General features: G+C 57.3%; 9 protein-coding genes across 9 annotated transcripts; 6 read left to right on the top strand and 3 right to left on the bottom strand.

The window, feature by feature from the left end:
- Positions 1-815: 815 nt before the first annotated feature.
- On the top strand, positions 816-2939 carry COL6A6 (Collagen alpha-6(VI) chain; the record flags this gene model as incomplete). The annotated part of the gene is made up of 1 exon (XM_032031614.1): positions 816-2939. One exon carries the CDS (start codon positions 816-818, stop codon positions 2937-2939), a length of 2124 nt encoding a protein of 707 aa, XP_031888700.1.
- Positions 2940-3306: 367 nt separating this feature from the next.
- Positions 3307-4192, bottom strand: CGGC5_v002743 (uncharacterized protein; the record flags this gene model as incomplete). The annotated part of the gene is made up of 3 exons (XM_032031613.1): positions 3307-3678; positions 3729-3809; positions 4190-4192. 3 exons carry the CDS (start codon positions 4190-4192, stop codon positions 3307-3309), a joined length of 456 nt encoding a protein of 151 aa, XP_031888701.1.
- Positions 4193-5934: 1742 nt separating this feature from the next.
- Positions 5935-7680, top strand: CGGC5_v002742 (uncharacterized protein; the record flags this gene model as incomplete). The annotated part of the gene is made up of 1 exon (XM_032031612.2): positions 5935-7680. The coding sequence occupies one exon, from the start codon at positions 5935-5937 to the stop codon at positions 7678-7680; it is 1746 nt and encodes a 581-aa protein (XP_031888738.2).
- Positions 7681-8156: 476 nt separating this feature from the next.
- Positions 8157-11278, bottom strand: CGGC5_v002741 (uncharacterized protein; the record flags this gene model as incomplete). Its single annotated transcript, XM_032031610.1, has 3 exons — positions 8157-8615; positions 8671-8894; positions 8950-11278. 3 exons carry the CDS (start codon positions 11276-11278, stop codon positions 8157-8159), a joined length of 3012 nt encoding a protein of 1003 aa, XP_031888984.1.
- Positions 11279-14002: 2724 nt separating this feature from the next.
- Positions 14003-14959, top strand: CGGC5_v002740 (uncharacterized protein; the record flags this gene model as incomplete). The annotated part of the gene is made up of 1 exon (XM_032031609.1): positions 14003-14959. One exon carries the CDS (start codon positions 14003-14005, stop codon positions 14957-14959), a length of 957 nt encoding a protein of 318 aa, XP_031888681.1.
- Positions 14960-15219: 260 nt separating this feature from the next.
- CGGC5_v002739 (mitochondrial 54S ribosomal protein mL57) lies at positions 15220-16325 on the bottom strand (the record flags this gene model as incomplete). The annotated part of the gene is made up of 3 exons (XM_032031608.2): positions 15220-15369; positions 15472-15698; positions 15809-16325. The coding sequence occupies 3 exons, from the start codon at positions 16323-16325 to the stop codon at positions 15220-15222; spliced, it is 894 nt and encodes a 297-aa protein (XP_031888988.2).
- Positions 16326-16717: 392 nt separating this feature from the next.
- rtt109 (Histone acetyltransferase rtt109) lies at positions 16718-18517 on the top strand (the record flags this gene model as incomplete). The annotated part of the gene is made up of 1 exon (XM_032031607.1): positions 16718-18517. The coding sequence occupies one exon, from the start codon at positions 16718-16720 to the stop codon at positions 18515-18517; it is 1800 nt and encodes a 599-aa protein (XP_031888989.1).
- Positions 18518-19894: 1377 nt separating this feature from the next.
- gyaR (Glyoxylate reductase) lies at positions 19895-21046 on the top strand (the record flags this gene model as incomplete). The annotated part of the gene is made up of 1 exon (XM_032031606.1): positions 19895-21046. One exon carries the CDS (start codon positions 19895-19897, stop codon positions 21044-21046), a length of 1152 nt encoding a protein of 383 aa, XP_031888987.1.
- A 1510-nt stretch (positions 21047-22556) lies between these two features.
- Positions 22557-23297, top strand: CGGC5_v002736 (putative sterigmatocystin biosynthesis peroxidase stcC; the record flags this gene model as incomplete). Its single annotated transcript, XM_032031605.1, has 1 exon — positions 22557-23297. The coding sequence occupies one exon, from the start codon at positions 22557-22559 to the stop codon at positions 23295-23297; it is 741 nt and encodes a 246-aa protein (XP_031888642.1).
- Between the last annotated feature and the right edge of the window lie 42 nt (positions 23298-23339).

Genomic DNA, 23339 nt, shown 5'->3' with positions numbered 1-23339 from the left:
CAGGGGCAAACCTCAAAGGGGGAAAGGGAATCTCGGGGGTCGGGAAGCAAAGTCAGGAGATCTGGCTGGGCCGAGTACGAAGCCGAAGAGAGGGGAGTAAATTTGGAAATGGAACGTTTTTTCCCTCCTCGCCTAGGGATGAGAAATGCAGAGTGTCGTCAAGGAGAAGCTCGGGAGGGCGCCGGGCGGAACGCCATGGACAGGGCCCAATTTCCAAGGTTAGCCGGAGGGAATGTACGGTTATTGAGGTGTGGGAACGAGGATTTGTTTTTCTCTGATGGTCTCTGTGGCTATTGATTGGCCCCTTGCTGAGTTGTGCGCCCCCTTCGTTGGATTGCGGGGAAGGTGAGACACCGCGAACCGGCGAGTTCCCAGACGAGGCGATCCATTCTTCACCTCCTGGCTAAACTCAACATGATCAAATCAGGTACAGGAAAAGATAGCGAGGAAATTGCAGTCTGTCGACTGAGGGCTGGGGGCCGATTGGGAGACGGGGGAGTGTGTGTTGGTGTCAGTGAGGCATGCAAGCTCATTTTGTCACACAGGAGACAATGCCAGACGAAGGGATAGACGTGAGGCGGGGACAACACACGAGGAGTTCTGGTTTGTTTTGGCTGAAGGGAAAGGGAGCGTCCGGCACGTATAAGAGACTGGAGAGTTTCCAAGTTCAGAACGTTCTTCTTTCTCTCCTCACCCTCACCATCATTACTCCGGCATCCTTCGCCACTCACTCTCGCTTCAGCCTCGATTCTTTCGTTTAGTACCCGAGGTCTTCAGTCACTCTTTACCTGTGTTTTTTCGCTCGTTCATTCGCAATGCATCGTGTGGCGGCACTTGCCCTTTTGGGCCAGGTCGTTTCTGGCCAGTTGTTCAGCAACTCCTCGACAGTTTCGACGACTCGCTCGTCGACTGTGCTCACCTCCTCCTCCACCACCGTGATCACCACCTCCATCCCGACAGTCATCACCTCCGGAAGCTCCACCATCACCACGGCGGTCCCGATCACCGAGACCAGCGTCAGTGAGATCGTCTCCGCTTCCACCGATGATGGTGGCTTCACCTTCCCCACTGACGACGGTACGTCCTCCGAGGAGTTCCCCACGAGCACGGAGTCGCCCTCTGCCACCGAGACCGGCGACATCACGACCACGGAGGAGCCCATCAGCTCCACCGATATCCCCTCTGAGACCACCGACATCCCCTCTGAGACCACCGGCACCCCCTCTGAGACCACCGGCACCGAGACTACTGCCACCGGCACTGAGACCTCCACTGGATCCGACTCCACCTCCACCCCGAGCGCCACCGTCGCTCCCAACCCTCAGAACGTTGGTGGCTTCACTTTCCTGGGCTGCTTTGGCTCTCCTTCCAGCTTCCCCACCTTCGACCTGACCCTCTCCGCCGAGTCCATGACCATCGACCGCTGCATTGCTGCCTGCCCTGCCGGCAAGCGCTACGCTGCTCTCTTCGGCAACGACTGCTTCTGCGGTGACTTCGTCGATGATGTCAACGAGGTTGCCGTCTCTGACGACGAGTGCAACATCCCCTGCGGCGGCAACCCTACCCAGCGCTGCGGTGGCCGTGCCTCCGAGGCCGTCCTCAAGCGCCAGATCATCGCCGCTACCATCCGCTTCACCATCTACGTCCGCGTCGATGGTGCCAGCGGCACCGGCGCTGTCACCACCGCCACCGTCACCACCACCTTCACCGTCACCACCACTGGCACCGCCGGCACCGGCATCGAGGTCGTCACCACCACCTACTGCCCCGTCTGCGCCGACTGCCAGGGCCCCTTCTGCTACAAGCCCAAGACTCCCCTCGTCCCTGGCCAGCCTTGCTGGGGTGACGACTGCTACAAGAAGCTTGTCTGCTACGGTGACTGGTGCACGTGGGACTACCCCTGCTACGGCGACTCCTGCGGACGCCGCCTCGTCTGGGAGAACGACTGCTGGAAGCCCGAGGTCTGCCACGGCGACGACTGCGGCCGCAAGGTCATCTGCTCCAACGGCAACTGCGAGTACGCCACCTGCAACGGCTCCTGCAACAAGGAGAAGATCATCTGCTACGGCGACGTCTGCAAGGTCGAGGAGTGCGAGGGCGACGAGTGCAACAAGAAGTACGTCTGCTCCGACGGCTCGTGCCAGCACCAGACCTGCCCCTACGCCGACGTCAACAAGCACTTCGACTGCACCGACGGCAAGTGCGAGGAGGTCAAGCCCTGCGAGACCTGCAAGCCCGCTCCCCCCTGCACCGGTGACGCCTGCAACATCATCATCACCCCTCCCCCCACCACCCAGGTCGTCTGCAACGGCGATGCCTGCAAGACTGTTGTCGTCACTCCTCCTCCCGTCACCCAGACTCCCTACCCCACTGGCCCTGCTCCTGCTCCTGCCCCTACTGGAGGCATGGGTGGCAACGGTGGTAACGGAGGCAACGGCGGCAACGGAGGCAACGGAGGCAACGGAGGCAACGGCGGCAACGGAGGCAACGGCGGCAACGGAGGCAACGGCGGCAACGGAGGCAACGGAGGCAATGGCGGCAACGGTGGCAACGGTGGCAACGGCGGCGAGGGCACTCCCGCTCCCGGCCCCGCTCCTACCGGTGCTCCCGCTCCTGGCCCTGCTCCCGCTCCCGGCCCTGCTCCTTCTGGCGCCCCTGCTCCTGGCCCTGGCCCTGCTCCCTCTGGCACCACTCCCGGTGGTGAGGGCGGCAACGGAGGAAACGGCGGCAACGGTGGCAACGGAGGCTCTGGCAACGAGGGCGGCAACGGCGGCAATGGAGGCAACGGCGGTAACGGAGGCAACGGTGGCAACGGCGGTCAGGGTACTCCCGCGCCTGGCACACCCTCCACAGTTGTCACCGCCGGCTCCAGCCAGTCTGTTGCCAGCTTCGGCGCCCTGGCCTTCAGCATCGTTTTCGGTGTTGCCTTCCTCCTGTAAGAAGGGGGCCTCCTGTAAATCGACGAGACGATGTTTCCTTTTTCTCTTCTTCCGGCTCGGCTTCTTTTCGATGAGCCTGGCTTGATAATTCTTTGGACCGGTGGATTGGGGTAGCTGTATGGAGGGCGGTTTCTATTCGACAGAGGGCTAGCGGTCGTGGATTGGTTATCTTTGGACCCCACTGTTTAGCTACCGATGACTTGAGAAATGATTCTGACGATATAGAAAATAAAGCGTTTGTTTCGCACTAAATGCATGAATCGCCTTTTGTAGAAGTTTGCTATGATGATGCTTACAGGCTGGTGGACGATGAACCCAAAACCTCGTCTTGACCACCTTGGGATCTCCCAGTGAAGACGGCCCTTCACTACTTCTTACCCATCTCACGAATTCTCTTCTGTTCCCAAGCCTCCCTCTCCTTCACAGTCTCGGAAGACTCGTCCCCGAAGACAGACAGGGCAGCTGGCCAGTCGCCACCCAATCTTCTGACTTTGCGGCACCGAGCCACCCTCACGAAGAACTCCAGCCATCGGTTCGTGGCTGCAACAACGAACCATAGAAATAACGTAGACCCTATGATTTGTCTAACCCATCTCGGCGGGACGTAGTAGTGAACGAGCGCCTCCACGACCCTGAAGAAGCCGGCAGGGCCGTTGTAGTTGCCGTGGGGGCAGTGGCAGTCCACAGGCTCGGGGTAACAGGTGATGGGGGCTTGTGGATCCAGGTCGGACATTTTTTCCTAATGATGATTTAGTGGGAGATGCTCCTCGTGATCCTTCGTGAACCTACACGGGTTGTTGTTTTGGTCTCTTTAGATAATGCAATTTGCTTACTGTACAGCCTTGGCGTATGGATGACCAAAATGTAAGCCTATTTGTGATGCTACGCTGGTGGGCTCGGGCATGTCTCTTCTTTTGATGTGAATGGGGTTCTTGGCAAAAGACCCAGCTGAGCGGCGCAGCAACTGGAGGCCTGGCTGTTCGGCCCGGCTTGGTCACTTGGCCTCACAGCCGATTGGCCGCCCGGCGTCAGTCGGGCAACGAATGACTTCTCAAAAGCCTGGCAGAGTCTCCATTGGTTTGTACGGTATAGAGGGCACACAGGGTGGGGAGGACTGGATTCCGCGTGTGGCAAAAATTCCGCGTGTAGGAGCAGATTTGGCACCCTACTTGGGCTCAGCAAGAATAAAATTGTTTGTCTTGGGTGGGAAAGTAATGAATCTCGATGCATTATGAGCGTGTGATGTTCACCATGGTCGATGTTGGGTCCCAATCCGGAGTGCGCCCTTCGGCACCATCCGCCCCACTACGGTACGGAAGTACGGTGTAGGTGGGGCCGTGTTATCCGGCATCCAGAATGGATCGTTCCATTCAGTAGCCCAGTCGGAGCTCCGAATCCCATCCGCAGGGGTGAAATGGTGCGTAATTCTAGTTACGGTATCAAAAGATTCGTTCAAATCATAGAATACTTCATTGACCAATGTCCTGCTCGTCTGCTCAGTCTACCCCCCATGGATCCATTGACAATCGCATTCGCCCCATTGCACTAGAAGTTATCCAGTTTTATGTATCAGATATCTATCGAGCTCATGGCCAACATTTCCAAGTTTGAGTTCCATCTCGAAAGGCTGTCAGCGTCATCCTTTGGTAGCAGACGTCGCATATGCCCCTTTGCGCGTTTCAGCTCGCGGGAGGTCCAGGCGGCGCTGTAACGGCGCTGGGAAGCATGAGGTGGAGATAGGGCACGGTTCCAATGGCTTTTCCTTCATGGGCGGCGTTCCATGCCATGGAAGAAACGCCTACAGCGGACTCGGGGCGCTATTCTGTGGCTAAGCGACGCCTCGCTGGGCGGACAAACTGCCCAAGGGGTGCTAGAGCGGGTGGCAGGTGTTTGGGCAAGTGCCACTCAAGCCACCTCAGTGAAAAGGCAGGTGGCAAGTGGTGGTACTAACGCGGGGAAAGGAAGGAAGGACCTGGACCTAGACCTGGACCTGGACCTTCCACGGCTTGTTGTTGCAGTTTGCAGTTGCAAGTGCAGCAAGGTGCAGGTGCAGCCCAAACACCCGGACAGCTGTACCTGCCTTCCCCCCAAGAAAAAGCACCAGAACACGGCAAGAACGAACGAACGAACGCAAAGCACGCACTTGCCATGCAAAACATTGACCTTGATGCACAATCGCGCGCTCCCCAAAGCCAATTCCTCGTCTCTCCTCGTGTGCCTCTCGTTCTTCTCCCTCCTCCCCAACAGACCCGAACTTACCTACGTTCCTTGACCATACCGCCGCTCAACCTGACTCTCGCCCACTCCCGTCCGCTCCGCACCGGCGAGGCACTGCGCGACAGGCCCAAGCCAGCCTCCGAGGTCCGTCCAAGAAGCAGGCACGGTGCAGACCAAGGCCCATCATCTCCCGAAGGAGACACCGACACGACAAGACACGACACGACACCGGTCAGGACAGAGAGACACACACACCGACCGCAGAAGCAAGCAAGGCAGCGAGGCGACTCTGAACTGACACTGACCTTTCCAGACGCGGACGGGCACATGGACGAACTCTATCTTAACCAACATGCCCTCCACGCCCTCCCCCGCGTCGCCCAGCCATCCAACTTCCACTTCCACTGCGACCGCCTGTCCTGCTCAAACCGACATTCCTTTTCTCCCCTCTTCTAGTCCTTCTGGACCTGCATCTTCCCTCAATTCACCTCCATCTCACCCGAACTCCAAGTCACCGACAGCGACAGGAACCCGCGCCCGCAGAAACAGAAACACCGCCAAAGACGCCCATTTCCTGCGTCAAGCATCCGAATGGCTCATTGAGCGTTACATCCTCGTCCCCCCAATCCCGTGGGGCATTCCTCTCACCACCGTCTCTCAAACATCATCTCACCACTCAAACGATTCACATCAACCTTCCTCAGCTCACCCGGAACACCACCACCTCGACCAAGACGACACGACAGGGACGAGGGCGGAACGCCCGACCCAGTCCGTAATGGCGACGGATCCGGACAGAAATGCAATCGCCGTCCCGTCTGGCTCTCATCCGCAGTCACTTCAGCAGGACCAAGACCATCAACAACAACAACAACAACAGCAGCAGCAGCAACTCAAGAGGAAATGGAAGAAGATTTGGCTTAGAGGGTTGTCGGTCCGCATTCGGCCTCGCAAAGACACTCCGCGACGTGCGACTACCACACCACCTGGAGCAACAACACCAACAGCAGCAGCAGCAAGAGGTGGAGCAGTAGCAGCTGGGCGTGAAGCAGTAGCTGAAGGACAAGGGCCTGCGGGAAACGTCGAGAGGGGCACCCAGACCACCACTGGTCAACAAACACTGCAGCAATCAGAAACGCTTGCGCACCCAAGCGAGTCAGATCGTCTTACGGACTCCGACCCCTCCACCGCCGGGACAGCTAGCCAGCACTCGGCCGCGACTTCCACCACCGCTCAGACCACCGCCGTCCCCTCATCCTCGTCCTCCTCCTCCTCGACATCCCTCAGCGTAAGCGTCGGCGCCTCCATCGGCAACTTTCCATCTTCCTCCGCACCGTGTCCCACCTGTGGCCAGCGCCGTCATGTCGATCTCCACCGACCCCCGACTCCCGTGAAGCCCGAAGACCGTTTCCAGTTTCGCTCTGGTGTGCCTTACGGACCATGGACCATCACTCACCCCCCGCGCACTTCTGCACCCCAAGCTGTGTGCAGCGAACCGTCCGAAGTTCCCGCCCCAGCCACCAAGGTCGAATGTGCAGCTGAACCCGCTCCCGGACCCCTCACTGCATTCCACCCCTTCTCCCGTCTGCCTCCGGAGCTCCGTTCCAAAATTCTCCGCTTCTACTTGGAACGGCCCCGCATTGTCGAAATTCGGTGCATGAACGATCTGAAGAAGATCCATTTCGCGCCAAATGCTCTGGGAAATCTTGCATCCAACATTGCATGGAGCGCAGACAACACCCTCCCCGCGTTGATGTGGGTGAACCGGGAATGCCGTGCCGAGACACGCGCCTTTTATCGCGTGCAGTTGCCGATGCACCCAACGAATAAGATCGCTTGGCCTGTCATCATCAATCCAGAGTACGATACCGTCATATTCACCTTCCCTTGGAGCAGCGAGATTCCGCTTGATATTTTCCTAAGCGATTGTCTCGCGTTTGACCCTTTGCGTGTGGGCATCCGCCATTTCGGCACCCGTGATAGAGGCGGGCCGGAGACATGGGATCTGACGCCGGTGCCCGGGTGCGCACCGCTGTCCAAGAGCTTGGCCAACCTGGAATCTTACACAGAGGCGATTCAGCTGATGGATGACCGCGCCGCTGCACGGTTTCCAGTGTGGATGATTCACGAGGGTTATCTAACGAGCGGAATACCCGCGAAGGACGCATTTTACCATGACGTACCCCGACTGCTTCTCAGCAACGACTACGAGCCTCCGGATGCGGCGAATCAGCGCAACGCACTCGAGGCACTTCGGACACAGCTTGGAGACTACCTGCCCGATAAAGTGGCGGAAAATTTGGTGATGCAGAGAATGTTCTACCGCAAGTATTTCCGCCATCTACGGATGAAGTGCACTAAGACGGACCTCGCCGGGTTGGGTATGGTCAGGCAGATTCCAGGAGGAGAAACGGAAGAGTTCTTCCTGAGTAATGGACGAGAGGTAGCTGGGCCGCGAAAGAAGAGGAGATCGGCGCTCGAGGTGCGCCCGAGCAGCAGTTGGCATCTGTGGGACGAGGATTAGGGGAGTTTCATGGATAAGCTGATGAATTAATGGCGTTTGAAGGATTGGTAAGGGTCACATATCTGCGCGCAGGCATCATTCGAACTGCCGCCTGGGAAACAGATCACAGGCGAATAGCAAGAATTAGGAATACCAGTCCACTTTTGTGCATTGCCAGTATTCACAGTACAGTTTCTCTGCGTGTTTGGGAACCAACAATGCAATTTTTGACTTGCCTCCTGAAGCAAGCGGGTATAAGGAGAGTAAAGGCCGCCCTTTTCTGCAGCACAACACAACATAGGGAGTATATCCGTGTCCATGATCTCATACACATCCGTCATTGTACAGGCATTCCAACCAGTCTTTTCCATCCCATACTCCAATGACCTTTGGCCCCGTCGTCCCATCCCAGAAACATGTACGCCGCCGGTATATGTACAGAAGAAATACAGAGAGGCTGAGCCCAGCTCAAGCCTCGCATTGATGAGGAGCATCAATTATGCAAAACTCTTCCCCTTGAGCTTCTCTTCGCGGACCACTGGCTGTGAGATCTTGCCGTTAATCACACCCTTGCCGCCTTCAATGGCGCCGATATCTTTCTCGCCCTTGCGGCGCTTGAGAAAGTCGCGGAATGTCAAAGCGATATCGAGTCCGGAGATGGAGGACCCGAGGACGAAGACGGTCGACAGGCCGAAGCCGAGCATAAGGGCCAGGTCGAAGGGGACGACTTGCGTGAAGCAGAGCGCCACGGAGGACAGGTCTGCGAAGCCGCTGATGACGGAGGCAAAGGAGAGGATGAGGAAGAGCTGGTTGACGTAGACTCTGATGTTTGGGAGGGCGGTCAGGGGGATTGGTGGGGTGCGAGCGTTGGGGAGCGGAGGAGGCGCGCGGGCTTTGATGGCGAGGTGGAGGAGGAATGCGCCGATTCCGACGAGGGTTGTGAGGAGGCTGATGATCTGTTTCTTGTGTTAGTAGACATTTTAGGGGATTCGCAGAAGGGATGGGACGTACTCCGTGGGCAGTGCGGAAGTGACCCGACTGACCAAAGACCAGGACACCGAAGATGAGGACGACAATTGTCGACGGCGCGATGATGAACAGCCACATTATGTTGTTCCACCTATGTACATTGGGGAGGATATGTGGAACGTTGATGCGGATGAGGAGATTGCGCGCGTGTTCGAGTCCTATGGCGAGGGGAAGGACGTTGATGTAGGCGACAATGGCGAACAGGACTGGACACATGGTTAGCCACACTAATCTTCTTTCTGTTGGTAGAAGAGTACTCACTGTGAAGAACGAGGAAAGCAATCCATCCTGGGAGTTTCATCCCGTTAATCTCCACGCCACTCGCAGCGCCAATGATATTGTTGCCCAAAGAGTCCCGGACGATGCCGCCATCGATGGCGTAGAAGTTGCCATCGTTTGCAATCTTGATGATACCCGTCGGGATGGCCTGCTTCAGCACCTTCGTCACGTTGCCGTTATTATTGAACTGGTCCAGCGCGACAGTCTTGCTCTTCAACAGACCCAGGAAGACGAGTCCCAGACCGCCGACACCTTGGCACGTCAAGGCATTCACGCCCGCCTGCGCCGCCATCGAGATCGTTTGCGCATTGATCACTACGGAGAGGTTGAAGCCGTTCGTCGTGTTGACGGATACCACGGGAGGCACGTTCTGGTTGTCCTGGCGCGGGACGAGACCGAGTCCACGGCGCTGGGGAGGGTTGCTCGGCGTCGCTGCTGGCGCTGCGGGTGCCGGCGCTCCTCCTTGTGCCGGTGTCGACGCTTGAGGCATCGGCGTGCCTTGGGGGTTCGCGATGAGGGCAGAGACGACAAGAACACCCTGTCCACCAATACCAACACCAAACCCGCTGGCCGCTCCACCCAGAGAGTCGTCGAACTGGACCTTGGAGTCAGGCAACCCGTTGGCCGGCATCGTCGCGTTGCCCTTGATGAGGGAGTCCACGCCGCCCATCCCCTGGATCGCGTCGCCCGCCCCCTGGAGGAACCCGCGAGCGAAGCCCTGCGCGACCTTGGAGACCTCAATCTTTTGCCCGTTGAAGTCGATCGTGGAGGGGATGCCGCCGCCGTTCTTCTGCATGTTCATCGAGGATCCGAGCTTGTTCACCAGCTCCGTCGCCGTGCCGTTCTGCAGGAAGCTGCTCGTCAGCCCCTTGGCGAAGGTCTGCGAGATGCCGCCAAAGTCGATCTGACCGTCGGGCATCTGCTGCATCGGGATCGCCGCGTCAGGCTGCAGCCCCAGGCCTACCGTCGCTCCCTGGCCGAGACCTTTACCGAAGCCGGACGCCGCCGCTGGGAGGATGCGCATGATGGTCCGCGTGGTGTTGGGGTTGCTGGCCTGGTTGAAGAGCGAGTTGAGGTCGAGATTGGAGGTGACGGACTTTGTCAGCCCGAAGCCGAAGGTGCCGATGACGTTGGGGATGCTGGAGTCGTTGACGGGCTCGAGGCTGACGGCCGCGTTGGCGTTGAGCTTGAGGCCGGCGACGGTGCCGTTGCCGAGGCCCTGCGCAAGGGACATGGCGATGGGCTGCAGCTGGTTCGTCACGTTGCCGCCGAGGCTGGAGATGTCGACGGAGCCGATGAGCGTGGAGGTGAGCCCGACGCCGAGGTTCTGGATCGCAGGGTTGAGGCCGGTGGCCTCCATCTTGTTGTCCGCGGCGACCTTGGCGGCGATGGCCATCGTCTTCTCCTGCGAGGAGAGGTTGAGGCCCTGGGCTGCGCCGGCGCCCACGCCGATTCCGAGGAACATGGCGGGACCGTCGAGGTTCTTGACGAGGGAGTTGCCGATGTTGGAGAGGCCGTCTTTCAGGGGCTGGAGGAGGGGAGCGAGGATGCCCCCGACGTCGCCGCCGCCGGCACCACCGCCACCACCTGCTCCTGGGAGTCCTGGGAGTCCTGGGAGACCAGGAAGACCACCTCCTCCGCCTGCTGCTCCTCCTCCAGGAGCAGGAGCTCCCGGGAGGCCTGGGAGGCCGGGCAGTCCTGGGGCAGCGGGAGCTGCACCACCTCCGTCAGCAGCACCAGCAGCACCATTCGCTTGTGCTGTCGCCCCGCCGGTTAACGCGTTGGCCGCCGAGCTAAAGAGGTCACCAAGGCCGCCGAACTGTCTCTTGACCGGCCTCGAGCCCTCCGTTGCTGTGTCGTCAACCTCCTCGCCCAAGCCCTCGAGGCTTCTCTTGATCTTCTCCTTGTAGTCCTGCAGGAGCTGCTTCGTCTCGACGAACTGGGGCGACTCGTACCGCGCAGCGAGGGTATCTGACAGGTCGACGGTGAAGTCAACCATGGACATCAGCGTCCGCCGCAGCTTGGGGTCGCTGCCCAGCGCGTCGATCGTCTCTGCGGAGACGATGGAGTCGAGGGCCTGGCCCCACGAGTTCAACTCTCGCTTGGTCACTGCCCGGCTGTTGACGTTGGGTCGAGGGTACAGTTGGTCCCTGATCTCCCTGCCGACGCTGAAGATGGAGAAGACCATCAGGAAGCCTATCATGATGGTTGTCAGGGTGTTCCGGGGCGGTGGAGGAGGAGGAGGCGGTTGCCTCTCCGAGGCCTCTTCTGATGGTGATATTTTGTTGTTCATCTCCATGGTGAAATCCATTGTGGCGGACAGATGGTAGATGACCAAACGTCTACGATGACATTAAAACGAAAAGGTTTTGGGTATCTCTAATAAGCAAATACGAAAAACAGGAAAAGGAAGGCTGCCAGCAGTCGTGATGATGAAAAAAGGGATTTATGTCGATTTAGCCGGTACAGAATACCAGATAAGGTGAAGAAACGAAAGAACCGGGATCGAAACGCCGAGGGATGAACGACGAGATATAGGAGAGATGGATCACCGTCGAGTAGGATCTCGAGTCTAAAACATGGAGTGACGATCACCGTGATATGGAGCCCTCCGGAAGCCCCCAGGGGGTGTGTGTCGTCCATTCTGCGGCGGGATTCCGCTTACTACAGAGCCCATTGGCTCATTCGGTCATGGCAGTGATTGACTGACTTACAACCGGGGGCCCAGGTGTGGCCCGCCCGGGGTGGACACATTTGTGTGGTGGAAACCGGGAGGCGCCCCCTTGCGAGCGTCCCAGACGTTCTTTGCCGGGGCCGAAAGTGGCCCACTGACAGGCGCACATACAGTCCTACGACGTCAGAAGCAACTTCTACTGCAGTGAAAGGTGGCTTGCGCGTTACATGGTGTCATGTACTACTACTACATCCGGTGTTGAAGAGACCGCATAGGTAGGCGTCGGTGGTCGGAACGGGGGACCGGGTTGGGGGGTTAGAGAGTTCTGTCAGTGACGGGCAGGCTTCCCGGAGCCAAGAGTGTTTCCAGGAGGTTACAGTTAGGCTATAGAGATGTGTCAACCGAACGCTAAAGAGTACGGTAGAAAAGGCTTGTCGTGTTAGTATGTATGGTTGAGAGAGCCCAAGAGGTAGATAGAGTTATGTCTGCAGGGGTTGCACGTCCGAGACCCGCCAGAGAGGGAGAGGGAGAGTAGGAGACAGAGTGGAAGGGAAGCAAAACAAGGTTGAATAGAGTAGGTGTGTGCGATGCGAGGTTGGGCTGAATACGTGTACGAGATACGAACTGTTTATGGCAAGTCGGTCATAGGAGAAGGTGGTTAATGGTGTGTGTGAGGGTGACATGTGCAGGGAGAAGGGATGAGCAGAGTTGCCATGCGATATGGTGCGCAGAGAAAAAAGAAGCACGATTGTCAAGCAGTGGCCCACGATGGGAGTTTCAGACGGTCGAGTGACGTTGCGGCGGTGACTCGGTGATTGGTCGACGGGTGTAAGTGACACTTTTCGCTGACCCGTGGTTGCTGATGTAATGGACGAATTAAGCTGTTTGCTCCATGGATGTTGGATAATACTACGCAGTAGAGACAGGAAACAGTCCATGGGCCACCCCCGTCTCAGATCAACAACGGTTCCTCAGTGGCGGCAGTGAGGGTTGGTGATGTGACACGATCTGACAAGGAACACAGACGCAGAGACGAGAGAGAGAGACGCAGAGACAGGCGTAAAGACGTCAAGCCCCCTCCATTGGGAAGGTACTTCGGGGAGCGCAGCGCAGGCAGCGGTGTTAGTGTCCATTGTGTTGGTGCTGGCTGTGTTGTGTTGGTGGGCCACAGCGTCATTCAGGCGCTATGCAACAAGTCACTCTCTGACAGCCAGCCCCAGGGTCCCTGAGCCACGCTGACAGCTCCAGCCTCTCAAAAAAGAAAAGCTCGCAAGATGCCCGCAAGACCTTTCCCAGAGAGGAAAGACCCTGCAAAAACGAGCCGTACTCGGATTGCTGGGACTTGCCTACCTGCCACCTCATGGTTGATGTTTGACACTTGACATGTCTCCATCCATATTGCAGCGTCTGTGTCTTAGAACGCAGAGAGTGCTCTCAGAGCCACAGAGCCACAATCAGTTGGCTCACCACCTCAGCCTTAGTCAGCCCCTTGGCAGCTAACTAACGGCGGCCCGTTACCGGCAGCCACAGAGGCTCTTTCCTTCGGTCGAGTGGCCCGGCGAGGTACGTACCCTTCCGCCTCGAATCCCCCGCCTGGTTGCCTGATTGGGGAACCTGCTCATCGTGTCCGAGTTCGTATCATGAAGCACAAACACACCACGACTCTCTCAAGGAACCTTGTCCGACTGTCAAACACGCCGTTTGCTCCCACTTCTGTACAGCCTCCTTTTTCATTTGCCTCCCGTCTACGTTTCCCCACACTCGAGCCAACATCACGACATACACCAGACGCACTACGCCGCCGCACCCTCCCGACTCGGGGCCTCGTTCGCCTGCACACCCATTTGATACCTTTGACACCTTCTAGCGTCCGCGGCTTATTCCACCGCCCTCCAACCGTCGTCCGACCCGTTGCTAGCGCCGTTGTCGGCGTTCGTCGAACCTGTCACGCCTTTACACTCTGCTTGACGTCCAACCTTGTCCACCGCCAAGCTTTACCAGCACCCCCTAATGGAACCAACTCACAACGCTGTTGTTGATACGGCCGGCTTACCAAGCTCGAGCTCGACGTCGTCTCCCTTACATCGACCGATAGATTTGAACGTCCGCCCAACCCACCAATCTGGCTCTTCGCAAAGACATGACGGTTATGACGCCGCGGATGAGACCGAGCACGATCATGGTGCCCATCAAACCCAACGAACCACGGCCATCCCTGCTCCGTCCGCCGCGCGGGTGAAGCCCCCGACGCCTTGGAAGGCACTGAAAGCCTGCAAAGGGTTTGACTTGCGCACATGGGTTGCCGCATCCGGACGTGAGCCGATAATAACAACTACTTCGCCTTGCTCATCGTCGGTGTTGATGCCCTCGTCCCCGTTGTCCCCATTGGCGTCCTCCGCAGACATCAACGCGGACACAACCGCAGCCTTCCACCGTTTCCCGGAACTGCCCTACGAGTTGCGTTGCAGGATATGGCTCATGTGCCTCTCCTGGCCACGCATCGTCGTGGTCCACGGCTCCATGGACAGCAACGTGCCCGGCAATGAGACCTCCGGCAACGAGTTTGGCAATGTTGCATGCAACGCCCACTGGTACTGCGAGAACAGGAGCCCCGTCCTCTTCCGCGTGTGTTCCGAATCCCGCCGCGAGGCGCTGGCCTTCTTCAGGATCCACCTGCCCATGCGCTCTCCCGATCCTGACAGCCACGGCCGCCCGTCCCTGAATCAGCGAAACCCGGCGTGGGACCGCATCTACATCAACCCCGACTGGGACCTCGTCCTCTACCAGGGACCCACCCGCTCGGTGGCCATCCTTGCCAGCGACCTCCTGGCCTACGATCCCAACCACGAGGGCGTGGTGCACTACGGGGCCCAGGGCATCAGGGACGTCAATCCAGACCCCGGCTTCGGGATGGCCACTCTGAGCGAATCGCTGGCCTTCCTCAAAAGCTTTGTTTTGTGCACCGCTGATACGTCAGACATGGTCCGTCCACTGGGCGAGGGCTACATCCATGCCGTCGCGGGCGAGATTGGCCGGGAGGGCATGCAGATGATCGACTGGGCGTCGCACTCGCGCATGCTGATGAGGACCTTTAGCAACAGCGAAGTGAGGAGAAGTCTGGTTCATAGCAAAGACGTAGAACAGCGTGTGGTCGACGACCTCGTGACGGTGGAGATGAGCACGCGCTTCCGCAGCACCACCGTGCAGAAAGCACTCGACTCGTCGGCAACAGGCCGGGTGCTCCAGCTGGCATGGCAGCCTCCGGACCGCAAGATTTCCCATGTCATGCACCTGACCACGGCGCCGTTAACGGTATGAGTGGCGAGCGTCGATGCTTCTCCTCTTGGCCCCCTTTTGGGTAGGTTTCTATAACTGTTCGCGGGTTTCCTTGTCTGCTACCACAACTTCCTCACGGCCCGGCGTCGGCACAGCGTCATGCGAAGGGGAAAGAAACAAAAAGTTGGTGACGAAATGTGACTTCGTCGGTCTCTCTCATTGCGTTGCGTTATTGGGATGATATCTTTTTCGTCAATGTTTTACACCTATGATACAACAGACGTCTCTCTTTTCCCTCGGCGTTATTGCCTGAGTGAGAGCGGCTTCAATATTCTCTCCCTGATAACTCTGCCTGCCACATCGGCGCCGTGCTGGAGGGTGATGGCTCCTACAATGGCAAAGACTGCCGAGTTGAGCACAATCTGCTGACCTGATCCGGCAAGGTTTTCAGGCTGAGTTTCTTCGTTAGCCATACGTGTACGCGTGCGTGTGTTTTGTTTCCGCCCCTGAGAGGGGGCATGCCTCATGAGACGGTTTGTGAGATCGGCGCTTACCTTTGCCGGCTTCCACCGCAAAACCTTGTCGATGCCCGCATCGAAGGCCAACTGCTCAATCTTCTCCTTGTTGACGACCTTGACCGGCATCTCGACGTTGAGGTTATCGACCTGGGCCAGGGCCGGGTGCTGGAACGGTTCACGGCCATACTCATCTGGGACGATGGCGCCCTCCTTCTCCGCCGCCACTATGCTTTTTGTGGTCTCGAAGATGATGGCTTGACGACCTGGAAGCGAACGCAAACGCCGAGTCAGCTTCGATCACATCCTTTCTTCTCGCTTCAAACCTCCCAATTCCCCTAGACCCAGAGCAAATCACTGAGAGGAAAAAACCTACCGACATATGCCAGCCTGTCGTTGAAACCTCTGCGGCCCTGGTCGAAGCTCTTGTGTGTAACCGCCAGCCACTTGACCTCCTCAGGCAACATGGTGTCTCCGCCCCGTCCCAAAAACCGCACGTACATCTCGTCCAGCACCTTGGGGTCGTTGTTCACCTTCCAGACCTTGCGCCTGGGGTCGATGGTGATGTGCGGTGAGAAGGGCGCCTTCATGCCCTCGGGTGTGTAGGACCATCTTGGCCGCTCCGACGTATCGTCCCTCCTCGGCAGTTCATTGATCTTGCTGTCGGCGGCGGCCGTCGCAAATGTTCGGGCGGCGAGCAGGCACTGCGGGGCGGGGGAGGATGCTGCGGACGCAATTCGGGGCGCCGGTTGGCAATGCCTGAGGGCACGCCTCGTGAGGCCGTATGCTGACCGGGAGGTGGTGGTAGCCATTGGGAGGGTGGGCGGCTGGCTGCGGGATCGTGGTGCTGGTCCGGTGGTTTTTATCCCGCCTGGAGCTGGCAGCTTCATCATGATGCTCCAGAACTTTTCGCGATGGTCTGCTGCACGGGCCACTTTCAAGGTCACGTGTCTTCGCGCGGAGCGAGGATCATGCGAGCACCGGCGCTAGTCCGCTTTGGTGATGGGCTGGGCTGGCGGGCTTCCGTGCGAACCAACGGCAGGGCCCCCTGAACGTTGCAGCTTCCGTTCCCTTTCACATTTCAATCTCCACTCGCGTCTCCACCCCACTCTGACACGCATGTGAAGGGAGCAGCTCCCGTCAGCGACGCGTCGAACTGGTTTGGCAGACACGGCTCCTTTTTTTCGCTTGTTGGTCGACGACGTTTGCGCTTTTTGCGACTACGATGGCATGACAATTGCTTGGGAAGAACTGGATCCCGTCGATATTTTGCTTCTGATCCATCATGGCGACACCTAATCGAGCCAAAACCACCGCCCAGAGCAGCGCTCTGCTCGTTGAGAAGCTGGCGGCAGTCCTGCCAAAGGGCTACCGGTTTGGCGTCTACCACCTCTCGACACCACCTACCAAGTCGCAAGCGCTCTACTCTGCTCCACCGGACGAGCGAGACGACAGGACTTTTTGCGAGAAGCACTTCCTTGCCATTTCGATCGATTCTCGACCAAAGACGACCGACGAGGCCTCGAAAGACATCACGGTCAAGGACACCGACGCGAAGCAGGTTCTCGTCTTGGCATTGGAGGTGTACATCTACACGACTGCTTACTCTAGCACTATTTTCGTCGCGAAAGCCGATTCGACCGGCTACCTGAAGCTGCTCAACCTTCCCAAAGGCACACCCTCCCCGATCAAGGAAATCAGCAGCGCCTTTGTCACATACCTCGTCGAGCAGCGCCGACGCAAGGGCATCCAAACAGTCGTCAGCCTGTTCGCCCGCGCCCAGAACCAATATCTCTTTCCCGGCAGTGTCGACTACAGCGGCAAGCATGTGCTGGATGATAGGGGGCTCGTCAAGTGGTGGTGCAAGGTGCTGGACCCCCTTTTGGAGAAGCCTCCTGTGGGCAATGGCGAACCGTGGGGTTCCGTGAAAGGATACCTCGTCATCCCAGGCCTCGATGACTACGAGACGAAAGCTTTCATTCCCCGGGGACCCAAGAGTGCTGGCAATTGGGTACTGGGACATGCTCTCGAGAAGATATCGCATTACACGAAGGAGTACGACTGGGTCCCAGCAAGATGCCTCATCCCTCGGTTCCCCGACGACCCCAAGTCCCGATTCAGAGATGAGCTGGATGAGGAAGCTGGCAAGTCGAAACAGGTCAAGACCACCGGTTTGTGGAAGAGTGTGAAGACGCTCGAGACGTTCTGGGAGATGATGGCTTTCAGACAAGAATGCTCGAGTGGGCGGTTGACAGGCTTCATTTGGGCAGTCTTTGACCCTGAAGCTGAGAAGGATGAGCAGCCCCGGCGCGAAAGCGCAGCGTCGACTTTGCCCACGCCAAACCCGTCGTTCGACCCGTCCAACCCACCCACGACCCCGTCCCGCCAGAAGGCCGCCCGGCCCACCACTCCCATGTCGACTCCGCGAAAGCTGTTCCCCGTGTCGCCATCAGGAACGCCAACCAAAAAGTCAGGGGAGAAGAAGTCTGACGAGAAGAAGAGCCAGAAGAAAAAGAAGAAGACTGGCATTGTCATGACCCGTCAACCTCGCATCAAGAAGCACCAGCGCAACTACCTACTCGACAAGCCCATCTCCACCGCGTATTACTATTGGCCAGCCGAAGGTCGTGGTCGCCGGATCGTCGATGAGGCCGGCTACAAACGGACGAACGAGCTGCTTCTTCACCTCGACTTCTCGAAGCTGGAGCTCGCGACTGGCAGCACCCGCCGCTGGATCAACGAGGTCGGCATGGGTGAGACCTGGGGACTCGATGTTGTGGGCAACCGCGAGATTCCTGCGCCGGTAACAAACGAGTCGTCTGCTGGAGAGGTGAATAACCTGTCCGGCTTGATTAAGCGTAAGCGACCCGATGATGCGGCAAAGGATGAGCCCGCCACCAAGGTTAATGTCCTCGCGACCGGGCTCGTTCGGAAGAAACCCAAGACGGAGGAGGCTGCGGACGAGAAGAAAGCTGAAGAGGCCCCGGCTGTGAATGTGCTGGGTGGCGGAATGATTCGCAAGAAGCCCAAGACAGATGATGCCAAGAAGGCTGAAGAGGTGCCGGCGGTCAAGGGAGATGCTTGACTTGTCTGTGGATTTTATTGATTACTTGGGAAGCACGGCGTTGGTAAGATATCAGGATCAGGATGGCTTGGCTCGAGTCGGACGCCACGGAATGCCATGGAAAGGGAATGCCATGGGAAGGGAATTGCAGACCTGCATGTGGCCCAGGGAATGGTCTTGGACGAACATGCACAAAACGCCGCACGATACATGGGTATCATAGATTATAGTGCTGCTTGAAGTCCCTCTGATAATAGAAGCATTGTCCAAAATTAAAAATAAAAATAGCTTGATATGCCACCGACGACAGCAACATCATCAGACGCGGACCGGCGATGTAACCTACGGCCGGTGTCTTAGCCAGGCACCGGCTGTTGAAGGCAGCATGGCACCAGCAGTATCGCGGGCTAGACAGATGGTGATTTGAGCGAGACATATTTCTACCTAGACTGTTTTTAAGCCAATCGATTGATGGATAATCTCAGAGTAGAACGCCTCGGTCAATCTCCCCGCGTGTTTGGTCGAGACAGCTGCGTCTTGCTGATGGAGAGATTATCAGACCATTCAGACATCAGCTAACGTTCGCGGGGCCCCGGAGCCGTCACCTGCCCCCCACACGGATGGGCTGAGATGCGAAAAGTCGGGAAAATAGCCAAGAGCCGCCTCAGCTGGGCGAGCCTAGACCGATCGTCATCCTCACCCCACAACTTTGCCCTGCTGCACCCCCGCGGCGGGGTCTGCTGGGTTTGCTGTTCTCCGCAAACATTTGTGGCCAGTGTTGTTCAAATTCATACGATTTCATGTTCTAGAAAATCATGGGCGATTACAGCCAGATACCACCAAATAGCATGTCCTTAGGAGGCCAAAGCAATCTTCTAAAGGTTGTGACTGGTGAATGGTTATCTTGGGAAGTCAAAGCAATTTGCGTTATCTGAACCAGCCAAACATAGTGGAAGCCCAGCTTAACGCACCACAGAATAAGAAAGTGTCACAACCAGCACGCGAACCGGCCCGGGCGAGTGGAGAGACCATCCTGCGGCCAAGATCGGGAGAGTTCACCTCCAAGAGGCGCAAGACGCACCCAATCTCGCCTCATCCCCTCACCGACCACCCCAATCGTGATTCCACCAATGCTGCCTTGCTCTCGTGTCACTTCAAATAGCGGATAATCGGCCACCCATTGCCTGTGAACCCTTTTCCATTGTCGCAGCCTTATCGGACGACTTCAAGTGGTTTACCCACGTGGCTGCATTATCTCCCATCAGTTGTTCTCACTAGCCCAGCTATCGGGAGCTACCCTTGTCATCCCATATCTATCGCATCGCGACCCAACTTGCGCGGCTTCAAAACCCTCACTCCCATCTTCACTTCCAAATTCAATCAACTCAGTCGCAAATCATGGCAGAACCAAACAATACGCCTTATCCCCCGGCAACACCAGCCGCCCAAACGCCGCGCTCTGCATCCCCCCACCAGCCCCAACCCATTCTCGCACCTGCCCCAGCGCCCCTGCCCAGCACCCAAAAGCCCAAGGTCCTGCATATCGGCGATCCCATCAAATACAACCCGGACACGTACGCCGCCTTCGCCGCGCAATTCGAGGTCATCCGCCCGTCAACCCCGGACCGCCAGCGCCCCGCCTTCGCCGCCGCCCTCCGGGACCGCAAGTGGGGCGACTTCTCCGCCGTCTTCCGACCCTTCTGGGGCACCGGCGGCGAAATGGGCAAGTGGGACGCCGAGCTGGTCCCGCTCCTCCCGCCCTCCTGCCGCGTCTTCGCGAGCGCCGGCGCGGGCTTCGACTGGGCCGACACCCAGCTCCTCGGCGAGCGCGGGGTGGTGTATTGCAACTCCGGCCTGGCGGCCGCGGAGGCCGTCGCGGATTTCGCGGTCGCCATGGTCATCTCGACCTTCAGGCACTTACCATGGTGCATGGGGGCCGCGGGCGACGAGGCCGCCTTCCGGGACTGCCACGCGCGGGCGACGGGGGTATCGCATACTTTGCGGAGCCAGGTGCTGGGACTCGTTGGCTTCGGCAACATTGGGCAGCAGATCGCGCAGAGGCTCGGTGTGGGATTTGGGATGGCGGTGCATTACTTCGACCTGATCAGGAAGGACGAGGCGACGGAGGGGGCGTATAAGGCGACGTTCCATCCGACGTTGGAGGCGCTGTTGCAGAGCTCGGATTGCGTTGTTCTGTGCACGCCGGCGGGAGGCAAGATCATCACCAAGGAGTCGCTCGCGTGGTTCAAACCCGGGGCGCGGTTCGTCAACATCGCGCGGGGCAGTCTTGTGGACGAGGAGGCGCTGGCGGATGCGCTTGAGGATGAACGTTTGAGCGCCGTCGCGCTGGATGTTCACGAGAACGAGCCGAAGCCGCACCCGCGATTGGTAGCTATGGCGGGGACGAAGGCAATGCTGACTTGTCATAATGCCGGCGGGACGGTTGAGACGCATGCTGGGTTTGAGGAGTTGAGTATGAGGAACATCATGGCTATTTTGGGCGGCGGAGAGCCGATCACACCGGTCAACTTGCAATATCTCAGGAAATGAGTCGCCATGAAGTGTGTTGGAGTGGTGTTGACGCTATTAATGTGTCATGATGGTGTCTATAAGTTGGTGTCTACAAGTTACAACGCGACAAATGAAATGGCAAGGTGTCTCTTGTACACATTGGTATGAAAAGCATTCGCTCAACTTCATGCAAATACACTAAACCGACTATAATATTTACTTGCAAGTGACTGTACATCGACTATGACCTACGAGTAATGATGATTGGTGAGTTGCTTCTGGTTAGCTGTCCTTACTGCGAACCCCACATTGTCTGACTCTCTGTTTCGTTTCCGACTTCTAGTAACTTATAGTAAATGAGTCTCTCATAATGTTCTGAAGTTTCAGGCGTGGCACAGGCAACCTTTGGAACAGTACTACTCTGACTCACGAGACAGAATACGACTTCATGATTGGAGACGTCTTGGCTGAAAGGATGTCTCAGGTTTCTTTTCTTCCCACTGTTCAATGCAGTAGACATTTATGAAGACCACAGTAGCTGTCTGCGATTATTGTACCGTGATGATCAATGAATTTGAGAGGCGCTGGTTTCACAGCTGTGATTAATGATCTGTTATCAACAGTCATTGAATCTCGATGAGGTGACTACCCAGAGCAGACAGCTTTGCGGAAAGTTGAGCTTTTTCTGCCCGCGTATAGCATCAATCTTATAACTCGCAAGAGAGTTGCCCATCACTTGTTGACAGCCCCCTCTTGGCCGTTTACCAATTGAATCACGCAATACACGAAATCGGCCGAAGCCATTTCTCTTCTTGGCATTGAGATGCTTCAGATGGCGTCGTCCGGTGGCGCTAGCTGTGCAAGTTGGAAGTCTATGCTCCCATCTGCCCGACCAGCTGCCCCGGATTGCCCAATTGCGGAGTTTTCAGCCCTTTCGTCCGACTCTCCGTGCGCCTCGCGGATCGGCTTGCTCCGAACATTTAAGCATTTACACATGCTTTAGAAGACATGGGATGAAGCACTACAAACAAGCTTGGCGTTGCTGAACTCTATTCATACTAGTAGGCAAAACACCTCATGTTTGACCAAGACCGTTGGACAGAGTTAAACATGTTTCTTCGCCCTTTCCTAAATCCCCATCCTCAGCACAATCTCTCTAATTCACCTTACCCACGGCATTTTCAGTGTGTAAGAAGGACTTTAGGAAAGGTCCGACGGAGCGACCCGTACTTGGGTAAAGAAAGCGCAGTGCCGTTCCCTCACTTCTCGCCTGCGGATTAAGCATTCGGTTGGAAACATGCCGGCGTCGTGGGATTGGAGAGTTTACTATATCCCTTTGGATATTAATATTCTGCTCGAGAGCGTTGACTCGTCATTGTGAGCTGTTAAGCGGGATCAACTTTCTTGAATCCCATTTAAGACAGTATCATCCTCTTCGGGCCATCTTGACTTCTTTTCTCGGCCGAAGACTTTGCTCCGGAATCCATGTAACAGCACCTGCATACTACACGCTCACCAACTACGCATTTCCAACATTCATTGAACCAAAATGCAGGGCTACGTCGCTCTTTTGCTTCTGGGAGGAATCTCACGCTCCGCTCTGGCGTTTTCCCTCGCCGAAGACCCCCAGTTTCCCTTCAAAGTCCCAGCCTTGGACGCCAACAGATCTCCATGCCCCGTCCTCAACGCATTAGCTAACCATGGCTACCTTCCACGAGACGGAATGAACATCAACATGGAGCAACTGAAGTTCGCCTTCACAAAGGCCCTCAACATCGACGAGAAGGTCACCGTCAAGCTTGCAGAACCAACCTTCCCCATCTCGACTACCGGCAACTCGAGCACGGTCAACCTGAAAGACATGGAGAAACACAACGTCATTGAGCACGACGGAAGTCTCTCGCGCGAAGACGTCGCCGTGACTGGCAACGCGAACAAGTTTGATGCGCGTGTGTGGAATGGGGTCAAGGCGCACTTCACCGGGGAGACGATTGATACAAAGACAATGGCCATCGCGCGCAAGGACAGGGTTGCAGTGGCGATGAAGACAAACCCGACATTCAACATGACGGAGGCACAGCTGAAGCTGTCGTTCGCCGAGTCTGCATTTATCTTGGGTGTTCTTGCGGGAGACTTCCAGAACCCCCAGGCGCCGACTAAGTACATGAACGTCATGTTTGAGCAGGAGAGGTTCCCATTTGACGAGGGTTTCAAGACTTCGGCTACCAAGGTCACTGGTGATCAGGTTGATATGTTGGTGGCGGCGATGATGAAGGTCACACCGCCATAGGATGTGCTTCTGCTTCGGTGTACGGGGTTGCTTGGAAACGAT

The sequence above is a fragment of the Colletotrichum fructicola genome (assembly GCF_000319635.2).
Source record: "Colletotrichum fructicola Nara gc5 chromosome Unknown KSG_Nara_v1_contig02, whole genome shotgun sequence".
Lineage (NCBI taxonomy): Eukaryota > Fungi > Ascomycota > Sordariomycetes > Glomerellales > Glomerellaceae > Colletotrichum > Colletotrichum fructicola.
This window is presented reverse-complemented; position numbering and strand designations above follow the sequence as displayed.